This window comes from Ixodes scapularis, unplaced genomic scaffold (genome assembly GCF_016920785.2).
Source record: "Ixodes scapularis isolate PalLabHiFi unplaced genomic scaffold, ASM1692078v2 PGA_scaffold13__105_contigs__length_92229423, whole genome shotgun sequence".
In the NCBI taxonomy this organism is placed as follows: domain Eukaryota; kingdom Metazoa; phylum Arthropoda; class Arachnida; order Ixodida; family Ixodidae; genus Ixodes; species Ixodes scapularis.
This window is the reverse complement of record NW_024609839.1, coordinates 59,081,551-59,099,188: the sequence shown is the minus strand read 5'-3', so window position 1 is coordinate 59,099,188 and position 17,638 is coordinate 59,081,551. Positions and strand designations below refer to the sequence as shown.

Below are 17,638 nucleotides of genomic sequence, written 5' to 3'. Positions count from 1 at the left end.
ATAGGGGAGACACTGTTAAGCGGTAGTCGGACTACTCGTACATCGTAGGAGAGACACGGGGTTTTTCCGCAGACATGATGACAGAAATATCCGCGGGCACACCTCAAGCATCTTCGAAGCAAGTTTGATTCTTACATATGCACGCTTCAAATATGTTTCCATATAGTGTTTGTATGACCAATGTGGAACCGACAAACAAGGAACAAACACGCTTCAGACACTGTCTGCAGGCTGTCTTTTGTATAATGTATTAGCGTTGTGAACGCGGGTCAAGACAAGCGAGGATGTCTCGTCTGTCGTCGTCTTCCTTTTGCGCTGTTGCTTCCTGTTGGGAAGGAGACCCAACCCCACGGCTCTAGCGGCTAAATTGAAGACCAAACTCATGGAGACAAGAGTAACGAGAATTATTTGTTTCTTACGCGGCGCTCAACTGACGCAGTTGAACTCTGCTTTAGCGTTCGGTTGTGGCTCGGGTTCAATCCGTGGAGCACCGACTGAGGCGACACTCGTGCGCAATCTTATTCCCACTCTCGATTGAGGGAGGTGCCCTAAAGAATTCAGTCCAAGGTCCCTGTGTTGGGTTAACACCGTGGGCCCTGTGGACAACAAGAACGAAGTGCACTGTATTGTTCGGAATCTTCGCCGGTAGTGGGAAGCACGTCTTGATGGCTTACAAAATGAACTGACGGTGCAGATGAGGATTTTTGCATTAGGGCATCTGAGTTGCGTTATAACTCGTGGGATCAGCAGTGCTCGAAGTTGTCTGAAGCATGTCACATATCAGTACCACCCCAACTTGAAGGACTAGAGAGAAGACGTGGGCAGTCCTGTATGCGCCACGGTCAAAGGAACAATACCGAAATAACAAGCATCAGTTTTCTGGCGAGCAACGAAATTTCCGACCGCTTGTTTGAAAACTTGCGATCTTATGACAAGTTGATGATTGTCATTCGTAAGAACGATGTTGCTAGCAAGGTGTACTTGACACGGAGATGAGGGGCTTACATTTTTTGAAGTTAGGTGGCGCAAGCTACCGCCCTATACAGAGGGTACGGCCAAAACCGTCCATCCACCCGTTCATCCTGAGAGCGGCATTTGTTGTTTGTTCGCGAAATTATAGTGCCTGGAACGCGTCTCCGACAGGCGTCTTTACCGCGTCCTAGCTTTGTGGTCCCTCGATTTCCACCTGATGACATCATAGAAGTGTCAGGCTGCCGCGATCCTGGCGGTGTCCCAACAGCTGTGGTGGATGTGGCAGACGCCTGTTCTGATGCAGGTCGTTCTCCAGCTCGACAGTCCATGGAAGCGTCCGCAGCCACGAGTTTCATGGGACGCTGCGACGAAAGTGACGCTCGAGCTTCTATCCAGAAATTTTACGCCCAACCGCCAGGATCGCGACATCCGACAACATGACACCCCGGCTCTTTGTGACGTCACTTGCTCTCACTTAGGGGCCACGGAATCGGACGAGGTCCTGAACAGGAGAGAGTTTTGGGAAACCGTTTTTGGTCGTGATACGGTACGGTGCGCACTGCGCATGCGCGAGTCTTCTGCGGAAGCGCATGCGCAGTTCGTACCGGAGGGCCAATCGTACCAAATCGGGTGTGCAAAAACGGGTCCCTGAATCTCCCTATTGACTATTTACCAAAAACCTAATTGTCCTTTATTACGTTTCCTCATTCTTCATTTTTGTGCAGGTGCGCTGTCCGGCCTTCTGAGTAAACGGGTGTCCGTGGTTACATCCAACCTGTGCTGCTGTGTGTTGTGCGGAGTTGCTCTCTGCATTGTCTGCGCCTTGCCGACGACTATTGGACTCGTCCTCGCCGGTCTGATGTATGGTATGCATTTTCATTCGGATGTTCAATACCGTATAGATGCACTTTTTCGATCACAAGGCTACTATATTGCTATTCGTTCACTTGTTGTGTCCTCTGACCGCCTTCGGCAAGTTTCTTCCACTACCAATATCTCATTGACATCTTTGTTAACCAAGAGAGTGCGAAACTTAGGGGCTCATTTTATTTTCTATTTTGGCAGTGGTGTTCCAACGAATGTGTAAGTTTATTTTCACAATAAAAAAGTGTACCAAAAAGTGGAAAATTAAAAAAAAAAAAATTCTTTTGCTGTTTTTTGGTTACACCGAAGGGATTTTCTCTGTTATTTTGTGTAGCTGAATACCTGAATTGTCACACGATGTGCGTTCAAAATAAGCGCAGTACCTCCATACTTGAATTTTTCACTGCATGTGTGAAGCGGGTCATTTGTAGCAGCCTGATCACGTGATAGCCAACCTTTCGCGCCTCTTTGCTACCTTACAGTGCTGCCAATTATTTAAAAATCTACTACAGAATAATGAACGTGTTTATTTGCGGCGGTAGCTTCGGTAGCAAATACGTTGTTCGACATTAAATTCAGGAAAAAGGGCGAAAATGCGCCGATGGCATGATGGGGTAACATGCGTGCGCTATACCTAGAGTTACGTGTTTTTGGATAAATCCGAAAAACCCCGAAAAACACCCGCCGGTAGAATCTTCGTCGATTCGGATTTATTCAATAAACTGCAAATTCCAATGTACCAATGCAAAAAAAAAAAATCAACGGTATTTTACAATTGAGTTTTGTCAGTGCACATGGTCAGTGCTACTGAGAAAATGCCACCCCAGCTTTCTTTCAAATATCGAACCATTGACAGAAGCGATCTTCCCGCTTATCTCGTCAAGGTTCATTCAGGACAACAGGTCATTGCACTTTCGGGTCACGATAGAAGTCACTGTTCCGGTTTCCTGCATGGGCCATAGTATTTGTTCTGCTTAGAGCAAGGAAGGGTTGTGTTTGAAACAGTCAATGCTATGAACTCTATAGATTTCATAATAGGGGGAAGAGGGTGTAGGTGGGCAGTTGAAGCTTCCATATTACAACTTTACCACTCCACCCCGCGCAGCCCTGGGGTATGTTGATGCATAGGATGGGATGAATACAAGCTTCTCAGCAACTGCCTCCAGGAGTTTATTGATTTTAAGCTATCGACGTTTATAGAATCAACACTTGTTTGCAACTCTTGTCGGGGGAAATTAGTATTTTGCCAGTGGCAATGGCGCCAACGCTGAAACCAGCTGAACAAAACTCACTTGATAGAAGCGCGTTATTTTGAATCTAGTAACGTTTACACCCGGATATTATTTATTTTTATTTTTGAAAAATAGAAAACACTAAGATTAGGTTTCGAATTTCGGGGAATTGGGAATCGAACAAAAATAAACTCCGAATTTCCGGGAAAAAAATGAACTCCGAAAAACACTGTCTGAATTCGACGAAAAAATAAACTCCTAAAACAGGGAATCCTAGCTATACCCTTCCAAAAACAACAGCGGCGTACTTTGGCCCATATTGGTCATGCCTCCCTGTTAAAAACAAGATATGTTAATACGTGGAACGCACGATCCTCTTTCTTTTTCCGTAAGGAAATTGGCCTCCGTGACAGTGTCATTCCTCTGGTTCTCGCAGGTCTGGGACAGGGACTCATAGAATGTCGGAGTCAAACATTCGTCAAGACCGCCTTCAGAAAGCACAGGGTCCTCGCCGTCGGCCTGTCTACGACAGGCATCACCTTGGCGGGCGTAGTCTTTCCGTGGCTGCTTCAACACCTCTTACGGGAGTACGGCCTGAGGGGCTCTTCGCTGCTGCTGGGAGCCATCACACTCAACGGCTGCATCGGTACCCTACTCCAGAAGATCACAAAGCCTCGGTTCCGTGCCCCGGTGATCCCCAGCGGTATCCTCAAGAACGGACACGTCGTCGAGATGCGGGCTGTCAAAAAGCGCCAAAACGCCGCAGAACCGGAGCGTCGCGGAAACAACGTGGACTTCGATGACCCCAACCATCGGCCACAGAGAGGCTCGATGCCCGAGTGTCTGCAACACCTGGGCGAAAGACCCGACGGTGACTCCGGCTGCGGAGTTCAAGACTACGCTTACCACAAGCTGAGATCGGTGAGCAACAGCAATGTCTGCGATTATGAAGCAGCGGGTCTTCCGAATGACGGGACTCTGGGACTCGGCAGAATGGCCTTGTCCCAGGACACCGTCTACGAGGATTGCCAGTCCGATTTCGATCCCTGCGAACTGGAAGGACTCCCGACCTTTAAGCGTCGGAGACTTCTAACGGAAGGCTCAGAGTCCTACGTGTCCTGCTATTCCGTCCTGGAACCATCGCCGTACGACCTCGTGGAAACCAAGGAGACCGGGGAAGTGACTATCCACAGAAGGTCCGTGTCGTCGGAGAGCATAGTCATCGTGCCCGTCCCAAGCAAAACCGAAGGAACCCTCCGCAGCCGAGCCACCAACTTCTTCAAACCTTGCCTCTCGTTGCTGAAACACGGCATGTTCTACATCTGTACTCTGAGCTTCTTCCTCTTGTACAGCATCAACGTCATTTACGGCAGCACCGCTTTGGACTTCGCGGTTGATAAGGGAGTGCATCCGGATGGGGTTGTGGTGTTTCTCACATACTTCTCGCTAGCGGACCTCGCTGCGCGGTTGGGGACATCTTTTCTGACAAACTTTGAAGTGGGGTCAAAGAAGCTGATGATGATGTGGGTCCAGTGCGCTAGCGGAGTGCTTTTCCTGGCCTCGCCGTACCTGATCGGCTACGGCGCGATGCTTGCCACCGCGATCGTGCTGGGGCTGAACTTGGGATGCATCGCAGTGCTCCACATCGTCTTGTTCGAAGACTACATCGGGCTGCACCATGTCGCCTTGGCGTTTCGGCTGTACCATATTGTAGTCGGCGTGATGTCTCTTGTTATGGTTCCGGTGATAGGTGAGTGAGTGTCGGTGAGTCGTGCCTTCGAAAGAGTGCCTAGGGATGGACATTGTTGTTAGGATTAAAGCATGACCGAGTCTGCGAATCATAGTAGGATGCATCAACGCAAAAGCTCGAGGGCACGACAGTGAGACACACAAAAGGAACAAACAAAGGGCACTGACCTACAGCTCTGCTACTTATCTGGCTATTTCTCACGAAAAAGTAGAAGGCGAATATACCAGCGTCTGTCTCTTGTGTGTCTGCCTGTTGTGTCCTCGTTGTTTTGCGCTGTTGCTTCTTAAGCGCTTTCTCAAATTAGTCGGTTTCGTCAGCTTCACTAAAACATGTAAAACAAGCGTGACAAGACGTCCCATGGGTCGTAGTACGATCGGTCGGGCGTTTCGTCGTGACTGTGTCTCGCCCACCAATACGCAGTTCGTTATCAACCGTACCTCAATACACACGTCGAAAACGTCGACTTTGACAGACAAGTGCGATCTCCTTCTGAGAATGCGCTGTCTAGAGCTCACTCAACTACGGTGTCAAGCAGTGACGGTACAAAACTACAGTAAAGCTTCGATGAAATGTTTCAGTCAGAAACCCCGGGCATTTATGCTACGAAACAAAGGTTGCTCGACCCAAATGGTGGCACAAACATGACATTCACGTCAGTGCGACTGTTGCGAGAGCGTTATAGAGCGCGACGTGGTTAACACAAAAAAGAGACAGCTATGTTTTTTTGTTTTTTTTTCTTTTAGAGTAGGAAGTTTGACACCCAAACTACTTAGTCACTGGTAGAATGAGAACGAACGACAGGGCACGAGCTCGTTGCCTTCCGTCATGGTTTTGCTGTGCGTGCAGGCTCGGAGCTCTCACAATATGCCGAAGCGTTATCGTAGGTATAGAGAGCTCGCCCTGGGGTGGGACAACGGAAGAAACTCCCCGCAATTCTCATCCTGGCAGTGACTACAGTGAGGTAGAAAGTGCCCATGTATGGATGTGTGAATTGTGATTAGAATCGAACAGCGCTGCATCCATTCGTAGCCTCCACGGTTAAAAAAAGAAAGACGCAATATCCGTTTTTTGTTTCTTCAACATTGCGAAAGCTACGGTTTACGGCGCGCTAATTTATTCAAACCACTATTTCCACATGTCCCCCGCCGTGTCTGGAGCCCCTCATTATCAGTCGGCGAATGAGATTACGGTATTAGCCGATAAGATCTCCAAAGAGCAAATCACGAAGCAAGGAGCGCTAATTAACATAATAAGCACTGCCGAGCGTTTATTAAGCTGGTCGAAGTGAAGATGGCAGAAGTCTATTCTCGACAATACTCTGTCCGAGTAAAAGGCGAAAACGTTTCGATGTCACGTTCGCGCTAACTGTGTCGTACGCTGTACACTCAGCAACACTAATACAAACAAGCAAACGCCGTTGTTGTTTTTTCTTTTTTTTTTTCTTATGATAGAAAAGCTATCATTAAAACCACTCATAAGGTAGAAAGTTATAATTTGGGCCACTAACTTGAGTGGTGATATTTGGTGGCCGCTGATACCCTTTCGAAGTAAAACGTGAAATAAGAACCAAAGTCGTGTTCGCCAAACTTATGCAGAACACGCAAAGTGTTTGCTTTTTCGTGGCAGAGCTATCGTGGAGTAGGCTGAACAACAGCTCTTTGGCGTAGCACTTCGGTGTGGCTTGTTGACTGCTATGTCACGAAACCGTGGCTCGGCTAACGCCGGGATAGCGCTCCCATGAGAAAAGGCACATTTTGCGGGTACGGGCTAAGTCTGGTGATCACTACAGTGTTTTCTACAAATCTAAACTCCCCTTGCAGGTTACTGCCGCGATACGATTGGCTCGTACGATCCGCTCTTCCAAGTGTTGGGACTCCTGTGCCTTCTGAACGTCTTCTTCTGGATCTTCGCCGAGCCTTTCTTCAAGAAGCAGCGTGCGAGCGCGCGCCGCAGTCGTGACGGCAACCCGATGTGAGCCGCTTTTGCATCACCTGAAAACGCACAAGGAACCGGAGGCGGTGGCAGGGACGCTCTCGATCGGTAAGCGACGTTCCTCCGCCTTCTCTTGCGCTCAAAACAGGGTGACCATGGCCAGAAAAGAAGCTTCACGCTTCAGACTAACGACACTTCAGCCACTTTAGTAATCAAGCGTCGGATGGACGGTTGTATCACATTGGCTCCCTTTGCATCGGGCGGTAGGGAGCGCCACCTAGCCTAGAAAAATGTGTGCCCCTCCCGTTTATATTTTTCTCTAAATTCCGTCTCTCGTTAAAACGTTTACCCTATTAGTTCTGTGTATCGTCTCACATCTGTAGACCTTTTCGACCAATCTTCTAACCTCCTTTTTGTGATCGTAATCTTTTTCTTTTTTTCATTCTTATATCCTTGACTGCAAAACACAGCTCTCGCAATATATCAGTGGCTATATTAAGGGAGTGCAGTGCGATGCCCCGCGCATGCAGTTGGTGCCTAAAGTCGTTGCTGCCAGTAAGCTAAAGCGTTATCTAAAATCGTAAAAAAAAAAAAAAGGTTTTTTTGTACTTCAGAAGTGTTAAAACGGTCTGCGACAGAGAAAAGTAATATCGCCTGACTTCCCTGACAGCGTATCCAAAGCTCAGACTGTCACATTTTACAAATCGTATCGATCGCCATTTGGGCCTTCTCCGCGCTAAACAATATAATCGGGTAATGGACTGCAAGCACTCGTACCCCATTTGGTAGTCCTATACACCATTTCAATATCTACAAGTCCTCAGCCCAGCGTGCGATCTCCACGGCCCAGCACGCGCCTATTCGTCGATTCGGAAAGCGAGAAAATCACGCAATACGCGTGAATACTGGAAAAAGAACCGGCCAGCAGCGCTCTTCTGGAAAGGTCTATAGATGACCAAGGCCAAGGAGCCGGTGTCATCCGTGGACCCAGGGAATTTGGAGAGTGACTTGTGCAGGGTATGTAAGGACAGTCGGGCAACGCTGCAGCATATTGTGTGGGACTGTGAACAACGGGGGCATGAGGCATCGGGGACCCAGGACTGGCCGGAGGACTTCAAGGATGGTGTGATGTGTGTGGACTTGGAGGGACAAAGGGGTTTCGTCCAGCGAACCCGGCGCTTGCTTCACCGGCAGACTGTGCGTAGGTGTGTTGGTGAAGGGGTGACGGAGGGGTAGGGGTTTTCGCAGGACCAATAAAGAGGTTTTCCACCACCACCAATCCGGCCGAAGTGTCCATTCGGTTGACGGCTTAATTTGGCTACAATCTCCAATTCGACTGGAACGCTCCAATTTGGCTGAATTCCCAATTTGGCTAGAATCTCTAAATCGGCTAGAACGTTTCGGTTCTTTTGATTGGGAAGGCCGAGCCATAAGAACTGCAATCTCGATGGTGTGGAATGCACGCTGCAAAAGAACTGTGCAAGCTCACCATCAGCATGGCATCAGCACGCGCTCAGCAGTCGTGCACACATAATCACTAGTGAATACTCCCTAGAGTCACTGACAGCTTCAGAAACGCAGCGCGGGGCCTATTATGTTAATTAACGCTCCTTGCTTCGTGATTGGTCCTTTGGCGTTCTTCTCGCCTAATGCCGCACTCTCATTGACTGTGGAGGAATAATGAGAGACTCGAGACTCGCTACGTCCGGCATTATTTCTTAAGCTGACAGTTACTTTAAGCAATATGCAGCTAGTAAACTGCAAACACACCACCGTTTCGTGGCCTCTTTGGACTGTCCAGACCGGTTATAACGAAATTAACGGGAATTGGAAATCACATCGCCATATCCGCTATTTAGTTATAACCGACTTCGGTTATAACGAAGTGCAAAAGGAATAAGAAATCGTGATCGCTTCGCTGTAACCGCTATTTCGTTATAACCGACTTCGTTATAACCGGTCTCGACTACGTCCAGCGCCTGCTTACGTATCAGCTGTCAGAAACGAGTAAAAACAAACGAAAGTATTAAGCGGGAATTGAACGCACAAACACTAACATTTCCGTTCGTATGCCATACTACAGCCGGTATGCCAGCGTTAGAACGTTTCATGGTTACGTCCTCTGATCACGCATTCCTGTATGCTATTTTTTCCAAGCTAACAAAACCTACAAAAGGTCATTCGGAAGTCACGAATCGTTAGCTTCGAGACGCGTCCCACGGGAACAGTTTTCTTTCTTCGGATTTCCCTCGTACCTTGGCACCAGATTCTTCCCAAATATATGCTATGATTAACATTGCAGATCACTTGGCGGCCGTATAAAAGCGAAATAGATTTCGTCTTACGAGCTCATGCCGCTCTAGAAGCCCCTGCTAAGCTACGAGCTTCCTGCTGCAGCCTTCTCTGCATTGAAACGAGTAACAGTAATGAAGCTACGTGGTCCTCTGAACCCTAATAATGGTGCGCCAACTCCTTTGCAGAATTCGTGAAGAGCAGCGTATCACCTAAGTAATTCTAGGCGGTGTCGGTACAACGTCGTCAAGCTTGATGGCATCTCACTTGCGTGAGAGCATGTGCAAATGAACGCGCTCTGCACTAAGTATAAAATGGAGTAGAAAACAAACCGTGCCAGGTTTACAAATGAGAACGTTCCTTTTTTATCTGGTATAACGGCAGACGAATACAAACAATACCCGATATCCTAAGAAGGCTTGAGAGCTACTCCACATTGGAGACCATAGAAACTAAAGAATGAGAAGCAGAAAAAAAACTAAACATAGAAGCGGACGGACCGCTGAACTCTGGCTCCGACGGTTTGCGCTCCGTCTCAAGCATACACGAGTTGAACTGAAACTCGGAGCCTTCACCGATTTCCTGATTTGTACTGCAAGCAACGTCAGCTGTGTCATGCGCTCCGAACGGCTCAGGAGTAATCAGAGGCACAATTTTGTCACAGTTCTCGGGCGGAAACACCGGATCTACCACAGAAGCACAGACCACGTTGGTGCCTTGGCTGCTTGGAGTGTCCGATGTCGACATGCAGCAGTCACCGTTGTGTGGAGAAGCCCTCGAATAGGACAGGTTCTGGCAGAAATCTCTGGTACAAAACACGCAGCCGTCATTTCCACCGTCGCATAAGTTGGCTTCGTTAGCCCCAGTGTGACCTTCCTGCGAGCGACCTGAAGCGCTCCAACTGTCATCGTTATAGCCATACAACAGCGAAGGATTTGAGTTCCAGCTGTAGTTTCCCGAAGGGACCACTGAACCCAAAAAGTCACCACAAATTAAATCAGCTTGTGACGACGACTCTGCGCCGTGAAGAGTTGGGAGGACACTTCGTTCAAAGTTGGATCCCAGGGATGAGGAGCTAGGAAACTTGGAGGTTCGGGTGGTTTTCTTTCTGCTCATAGCGGGCGTGCGGTCACGCACGTAGTCCTGGCTATTGTTTAGGCGTTTCTGAATGTACCTTCTCAAATTGAGGCGACCTTTCGGTTTCGATGCTGGTCGTTTCAGGGCGGCTGTGACGCTTTTCGAAGCACGGTCCACGAATGCCAGAAGGTCCTCCACAGAAGCGGTCCAGTTCCTCAAGGATCCTGCATCGGAATCCATCATTCCACTGCTTTCAACTGCGGCTTACGGGATGGACAACGCGCAGTCCGAACAGTCGAAACTTTAAACAGCTTTGGTGGCGCAGCGATTTCAGAATTCAAGCAAGCACAAATGAAGCGTACCTCATGCTTTCACCCATGGATGTCTTGAAGTCACCAAGGTAGACCACGAAAGAACCACCGGGCACTTTCTGTCTTCGGTAGAACTTGATGAAGATAGCTCAGCGACCGGAGAACCGGAAGGTGACAGCAAGTCTTTTAGAGCTGCAGGTTACCTCCACTGCCGCGTTTCCCTCGCAGACTTGCAATCCAGGACAGCCGCACCACAAATAACCACCAGATACTTGCTGTCTTCGGTAGCACCTACTAAATACCTCAGCGACCGGAGAACCGGAAGGGACAGCGAGTGTTCTAGAGCTGCAGAACACCTCCACTGCCGCCTTTCCGTCACAGACTCACAGTCCAGGAAAGCCGTATCTGGTGACAATGAGCAGAGTGACCTCCTCTGCCGCAGAACTCACGCCCTCTCCAACGTTTTTGCCGCACACCTTCTACGAACCGTCTGACTCCGAGTCCCAAGACTGCGGAACACGTCATCTACGATAGCGGTGTGTGCGCGCGCGTGGGCGCTAGTGAAACAAGCGCGTCCGGGAACTGCGGCCTATCCCCGATCAGTGAACTTTTACCGTACATAAGAATCAAGTGTCAACAGGCGAAATGGGCGATGAGTGTGCCTCGCGTCCTCTTGCGGTGCCCGTGTGTTTTTGTGTCCGCCGTTCATCTGCCGGAGCGTTCTGAGTTGTCGTGTATCCGAATAGGTCAGACGTAGATGCTCCTCCTCGCTGATAACAGGCTGAATGGCGAGCCATGAAAGAAAGAAAGGCGGCATCTTCAAAGAGAGAAATACACTCCCGGTTGTCTTTGAAGTTGCCGACACTTCCAATGGTGCTCGTGTTGAAGTCGCTAACGCCAACTTGAGACAATGCATCGAAAACGTATTTCGTTACTATTCAATCCGGCAGAAGATTTGACGTTATCTGAGCACAGGCGGCTTATAAGGAGGCAATACACTTTCCGGTTTTTATCGAAAACACAGATAAACGACAGTGTGTCGTTTAGCTGTATAAATACAGTTGGTGTCAAAAATACGAAATCGGTGAGAAACAAAAAAGCAAACATCGATTTCCGGAAATGCTTGCTCCAGCTACTGTTTTTGCCATGACAACCCCGCCCCCTCTTGGACTTCAAGCCTTAATTATTCAGGGAATTTCTTCACCGACATCACCGTGTTTAGTGTCAGTCCGAAACAGACAACCAAAATACGCCGATATCTAAAAAAAAAAACTAAAAAAAACGTAAAAACATTTTTTTTTAATAAGTAAACACCGAAAATTTTACGCCCGACATATGTATAATGATTCGCTATGCCAAATACGTTCATTTCCTTTTCTTTTTTTTAATACATGGCAATTTTTATTTATTTTTTTTTTTTTTTTTGCTGCAAGAATATTTGTTTTTGACAGGGAAGAAGATGAATTATTTTCTTAAATCTGATGGTGAGAAAAGCGGATTTGTAAGCCACTGTCGAGACTGTTAAAATGATCTGTTCAATAAACTTTCGGAATTTTCTTCGAGGATTTTAATCATTTTCTTTTGATTCTCGGAAATCCGGGGGTAATTCCAGCGGTTCGCATGGTGCTCCGTTCATGCAAGAAAATGTATCCCTATGTACATTTCCTTAAAACTGTCTGCATGAACCGAACAAGACGCTTTCTGAAAATATTTACGCGGAAAGGTAATAAATGCAATAATTTGCTTTGTTCGTGAAAGTCACAAAAGATCAAAAGGGGAAAGAAACGATCTCGCGCGCAGCTCGTCTGGTCTTATACAAACATAGCTGGAACAGGATCAACTCGACAGGCTATCTCGTCGTTTCCCCCAAAATTATACTTGCATATTCCATTATCATCGCTTTGCCCGGCGGCCGGAAAAATTGCTGTCTGTATTTGCTTTTTCTTTTTTTATGACGTTAAGAATGAAAGCACGTCTGACAATTTATATGTAAACTATATTCCATCTAAATTCACTCTCTCTTCAAAAAGGCATCAGAGGTCAGTGGACTTCAAAGGCTTCCTACACTTCTCGGCCGACTGGCGCGCGCTGACATCAGGAACGCTTTGAACGTTCGAAGCGCTCCGAGAACCAACATGTTTCCTGGCGCGCTACTGCCATAATAACCTCACTGTAGACAAGCTACTATCGCAAAGTTTAGGACTCTTTTTCGGGAGCGCTGAGTGCTTCCCAAAGTTAAACCGAATTTCATTGAGCGGCTTTGCATGCTCCGCTTGCTCTTGTGTACACAGGGGTCGGCAAACAGTGTTAAAGTGGTTCAGCCGGTGCACCGTTTCCCCGAAGCTTGACCCGGTTCCGCGTGTCCCCCCGTAAACAAGCCGCCTTTCCTGATTTCGAAATTTTCTGCGTTACAGTTTATCTCCCCAAACGAGGACTGTGCGCAGTAGCACTATAGAACGACGAACAACGAACAAACTGCAATGATTGACGCTAAACCAGTCTGTGTACAGAATCAAGAAGTGTTTACTGGGTAAGGCATGGGTGCTCTTATATCGCGTATGCCTTGAGCGCCTGCTGTGACATTGGCGGCTCAGACGCACACTCGGTTACAGGATATAATCTTGTTAGCTGCTGATCACCAAACAAACATTACTCGCAAACATTTCGAATACACTTCGTTAGCAACGTTGTTTACGTTTATTGAGCCGTACCCACGAAGAAGAGAAACCGAAACAGGAATTAAATCTGGTAGCTTAAAGGGTGAGTGGTGTCTAGGGCAGGACTGCCTTTGGTGTTTCAGTTAGTTTAGGTGGTGCCTATAGGTCAGGATTTTGTGTGGAAGCAGATTACACCACACCGTTGTCTCTCTGTGACGCTGCGCGCGCTTCCCCATCAGCACCACCCGAACACAAAGCCCATGCGTTGCACAAAGCCCACTCGGCTTTATATTTCGTGCTTAAGCGGCTCCAGAGGTTGGTCAATTAATCCCATGAAGCTACAGCATTACGACAGAAACAGCGACTCCTCAACGGTCCCAGTCGCCTCTGAAAAAGACGCCGAGTAATTGTGCTGCGTGTATGTTTAGGCAAATGGGAAGTTAGTCAGCCCCAATCTGCGTGCGATGACTTCCGGTGTAATTGAGAAAATTAGCCAGTGCAGCATACCAGTGCTAGCCTGGGGTCTTTGAAGTGCATCACGCCACACGAGGCCCACAAGCCAGAGGCGTGGTCTTTCAAATAAACGTTTCAATCAATCAATCGGTATACACGAAGGCACGCCGGTATACGACGCTCATTCAGGTCGAAGAGGGGCAACACCATCTGAATTTCTGTTCTGTAGGCGGTGTTCATACAGACGGGGATTCAACGAAGTTGGTTTCGAAACGTTGCTTACACTCCTCAGATTTAGGAAGATTGGTTTGGCACTAAAGCCGCAGACACACCGTTCACACATTATGAAGAAAAAAAAAAGAAAAAGTCTCGGTGCTCTTCGCAGACATGATCACAGGATCATCTGCGGACGTTCGCCTCACGCATGTTCGAAGCTTCCTTCATAACATATAAACGCGACAAAGCATTTTTGGCGCAGCCATGATAGACTCTATCGGATCCTATATCTTGGGCTGAGGTCGGATCTAAAGTGAAACGGAGTATAGTAGTGAATGAGTGAATGAATGAATGAATGAATGAATGAAGAGACGGATGGATGAACAATCCAGACATGACCCAGTTTGCTTTTTGTTCTGTCTTTTTTAATCGGCCGTGATTCTCGTCACTCGTGCGGCCTTGTGCCTGCGACGAGTCATTTTTGCCCCGCGTAAGCAAATAGCCATAAACTAAGAACTGCGCTCTCCGCGCTCGTCCATAGTGCACCGATAAGGGATCCGTGAGTCAGGAGGAAGCGTACACACATCGTGGGTTGATTCAGTTTCCCACCAACCCGACTCCCAACGAACCGCGTTAACGAATTCCTGGCGTGTCACCGCAGATAACGTGGAACTCGCCGCTGGCGCTCGTTTTTGCATGCTTCGACACGGCTTCGGCCCCGAAGTAATCGAGGCGCATACTAGAGACTCGAAATGATATGTGGATTTGAGACTGTTAGCTTCAACCCCATAATTATGTCAATGGTCTCTGAAAAAAAAAAAAAAGTGTGGGGGGGGGGGGGAAGAAAAACTGCTACAAGATGATATGTGTTTTGTGGCGGCGACTCCGGCTAAAAACAGAAAGCTTTAGCGGCATCTTCGCTCGCCATGACCTTCTCGGGCGAATCAGGTATTCACGGCGCCTAGCGGTCTAATGACCATGGTGTAGAAAACCCGAGACTGCGGTAAAAGCAGGGAAACTTGCGGCGTGTGCCGCAGTCAACGAGCTTGAGTAAACTTAGAGCGGTAAACCAGCGGCCAAAAATGGCACCCCCCCAGTTGCCGCCATCTTGCTTGTTTGCCACATTAGTGATCACGTGACGTTAAGATGGCTGCGCCCAGAGGTGGGTCAGATAAGATTGGTCAGATCACGAGTCAGCAGATGGGCACTCTGGGGCTGCATTCCAATCTTACTCGAATGGATCAGAGTTAATCAGGCGAATCAAGTCACGTGACGAGACAGATACAGAAATGCTGGACGCGGGTAGGTTTTCGAACGCAACGGGTACGAGACCTTTACCCAAGAGTGAGATAGAGTAAATTTTAGAACACGTCCGCCCGGATGGGGACCGAACCCAGCGATACCAGCGAGCAGATGCGAGCTGGCCGAGCGCGGCTGGCCTGGCGACGTCGGTGCGCGAGCATTGAACCGAGATGATCGAGCTGTGGGGGAATGGTAAATTTCCATGTGTGCCATGTTTGGCTAGGCAGACGATGAACAAATACGATCGGGCATGCACATATCGCACAAGATCTGAGCAGGTATGGGCACCGACGCGTAGATCCGATCCGAGAAGGTATGCGTGTGAGCTCTCGCGCATTCCTTCTCGGCTTCCTCTTGCAGATGCTCTATAGGCCCTGCGTACCTTTCCTTAAGAGCCATGAACATTCCGCTGGTCGAGTGCAGCGAGAATGCCAAACTTTCATGCGAGATATCCACGCGATGTTTGACACATACGATCGATTCTCTTGGAGCGGTGTCCATACCTGGTCAGATCTTGTGCGATGCGTTCATTCCCGGGCCCATTTATTCATCGTCTGCCTAATCAAAACATGGAGCACATGGATATTTACCATCCTTCCGCAGCACGATCATCGCAGTGAAATCCGACTCGCACCGCCGTCGCCGCACTAGCTCGCCCGGTCGCTCGGTCGGCTCGGTCCCCATCCAGGCGGCCGTGTTCCAAAATTTACTCTATCTCACTCTCGGGTAAAGGTCTTGCACCCGTTGCGCTCGAAAACCTACCCGCGTCCAGCATTGCTGTACCTGTCTTATCACGTGACTTGATCCGCCGGAATAACTCTGATCCATTTGAGTAAGATTGGAACACAACCCCAGATGTCCCGCCGTCTGCTGCGTCTGCTGACCGTGATCTGGCCACTCTGATCCGGCCCACCTCTGGGCGCAGCCATCTTAACGTCACATGATCCATTGCATGATCACTAATGTGGCAAACAGACAAGATGGCGGCAACCGGGGGGTGCCATTTTCGCTGCAGGCCGTGGGTTCCGGTGTACCGCCCTAACGTAATACTGAAGCTCATTGGCAGCAGTAGCTGTTTAAAAGCAAACACGAGAGCTCGAGGTCGCTGCTTTGAAGCGATCTTCCGCAGAACAAGCGCTCGTGCTACAAATACGTGCCTGAAAGCCAGGAGCGCGGGCTATATATATATATATATATATATATATATATATATATATATATATATATATATATATATATATATATAGCCCGCGCTTGTAGCTTTGACTGCAGTCTCAGCTTATCGGTGAACGGAGTATAGAATGACCAACAGACACGACAGACACGGACGAAACTCAAACATGTGCAGAATGCGCGCAAAGGTATCCATGACAGGCTTGCAGCCTCTTGGTGCTCGCGAAGTGAGCACGAGCATAGCCTCCTATAAGGAGTATTCACTGGCGGCCATATCCGTGTGCTCTGCTGCTGAGCGCGTGCTGACGGCGAGCTTCCGCAGTCCTTTTGGAGCGTGCATTTAGCACCATCAAGGTTGCCGGTCTTAGCAGGCTATTAATGTGAGCTCGTTCTGAGCATGCGCTCTAAACATCGCCCTCAAATATGGCGTCCAGCAAATACCTCCTATATACTGACAAAGCCTGGCTATACCTCCTCTATGCTGACAAAGCCTGGCAGATCGCCACGAGAAGCGGCCGCCGAAATTGAAAAGGTAGAACGGCAGGCAATGGATGAGAGGAGAGCCACGTCACGGGCGCCCCGCTGCGGCGAGACGCCGAAACACACTTCTCCCGAGCGAACAAGTGTGTTTCGGTTCCTCGCCGCTGCAAAAGCTCTGCGCTGACGTCCAGGGTTGCGCGTTCATGCATGGCATGTGGATACAGCTCCTCACGTGACTGAATTCGGCGAATAGCAGCGCCGCGCGTTCGAGGCGCGCGGCGCGCTCAAAAGCCGGGGAACGTACGCCGGGGCGCGTGCGACGTCTACTTTGCTGCACGACACTTGATACGGCTCCTCACGTGATCGGATCTCGGCGAATAGCGGCGAAGGTGGCACGCGGCACGTGGAATCAAACGCGCAACTCTGGCTCCCGTAGGGAGCCTATACAGGAACTCTAGGTTCCCCGAGAAATGGCTCTTTCGTGCTCTGTGCTACCAGATCCTCGCGCTCCAAATCTGAGACCGGGCACTCTATAGACCCGTTGCTCTGGGGCAGGGGGCGCGAGCGCATCCGCAAGACGCGACCATGTTATGATGGCTGAACTGTCCAGGTGGCTCTGTAACGTTCTATTTTGCGCGTGCCACGTTCGAATGAAAGCGTCTGAAGGTGCGCAATAAAAAAAAAACCTCTAAAAAAGAAAAATTAAAAAAAGAATTATGCAGCTCGCGGCCGCAGCGTCTGATTAAACATTCCTTTCATCTTTGCCTTCTTTCATAGCTTCCGCGAGCACGTATGTTTCACTTTTCATGATAGCGAAGCCGAAGCTACTAGCAAAAGCACGTCCTCCTGAAAGATGCTCGCACTGCACGAGCGCGCGTGCTTGACAGGGACGCTAAAAGCTCGCAGCTCGCTCTTGTAGCCTCTGCT

At 48.9% G+C, this 17,638-nt stretch overlaps 1 protein-coding gene across 2 annotated transcripts in view; it reads left to right on the top strand.

Annotated features, from left to right (window-relative positions):
* LOC8028489 overlaps positions 1-17,638 on the top strand; it is a 63,304-nt gene that overhangs the window by 29,420 nt on the left and 16,246 nt on the right. For both annotated transcript variants that reach the window (XM_040212651.3, XM_029980874.4), the window contains exons 3-5: positions 1,698-1,838; positions 3,505-4,818; positions 6,639-6,858. In XM_040212651.3, the coding sequence (XP_040068585.1) occupies positions 1,698-1,838; positions 3,505-4,818; positions 6,639-6,793 (1,610 nt within the window). In that variant the 3' untranslated portion in view covers positions 6,794-6,858. The remainder of the gene's footprint in view (positions 1-1,697; positions 1,839-3,504; positions 4,819-6,638; positions 6,859-17,638) is intronic.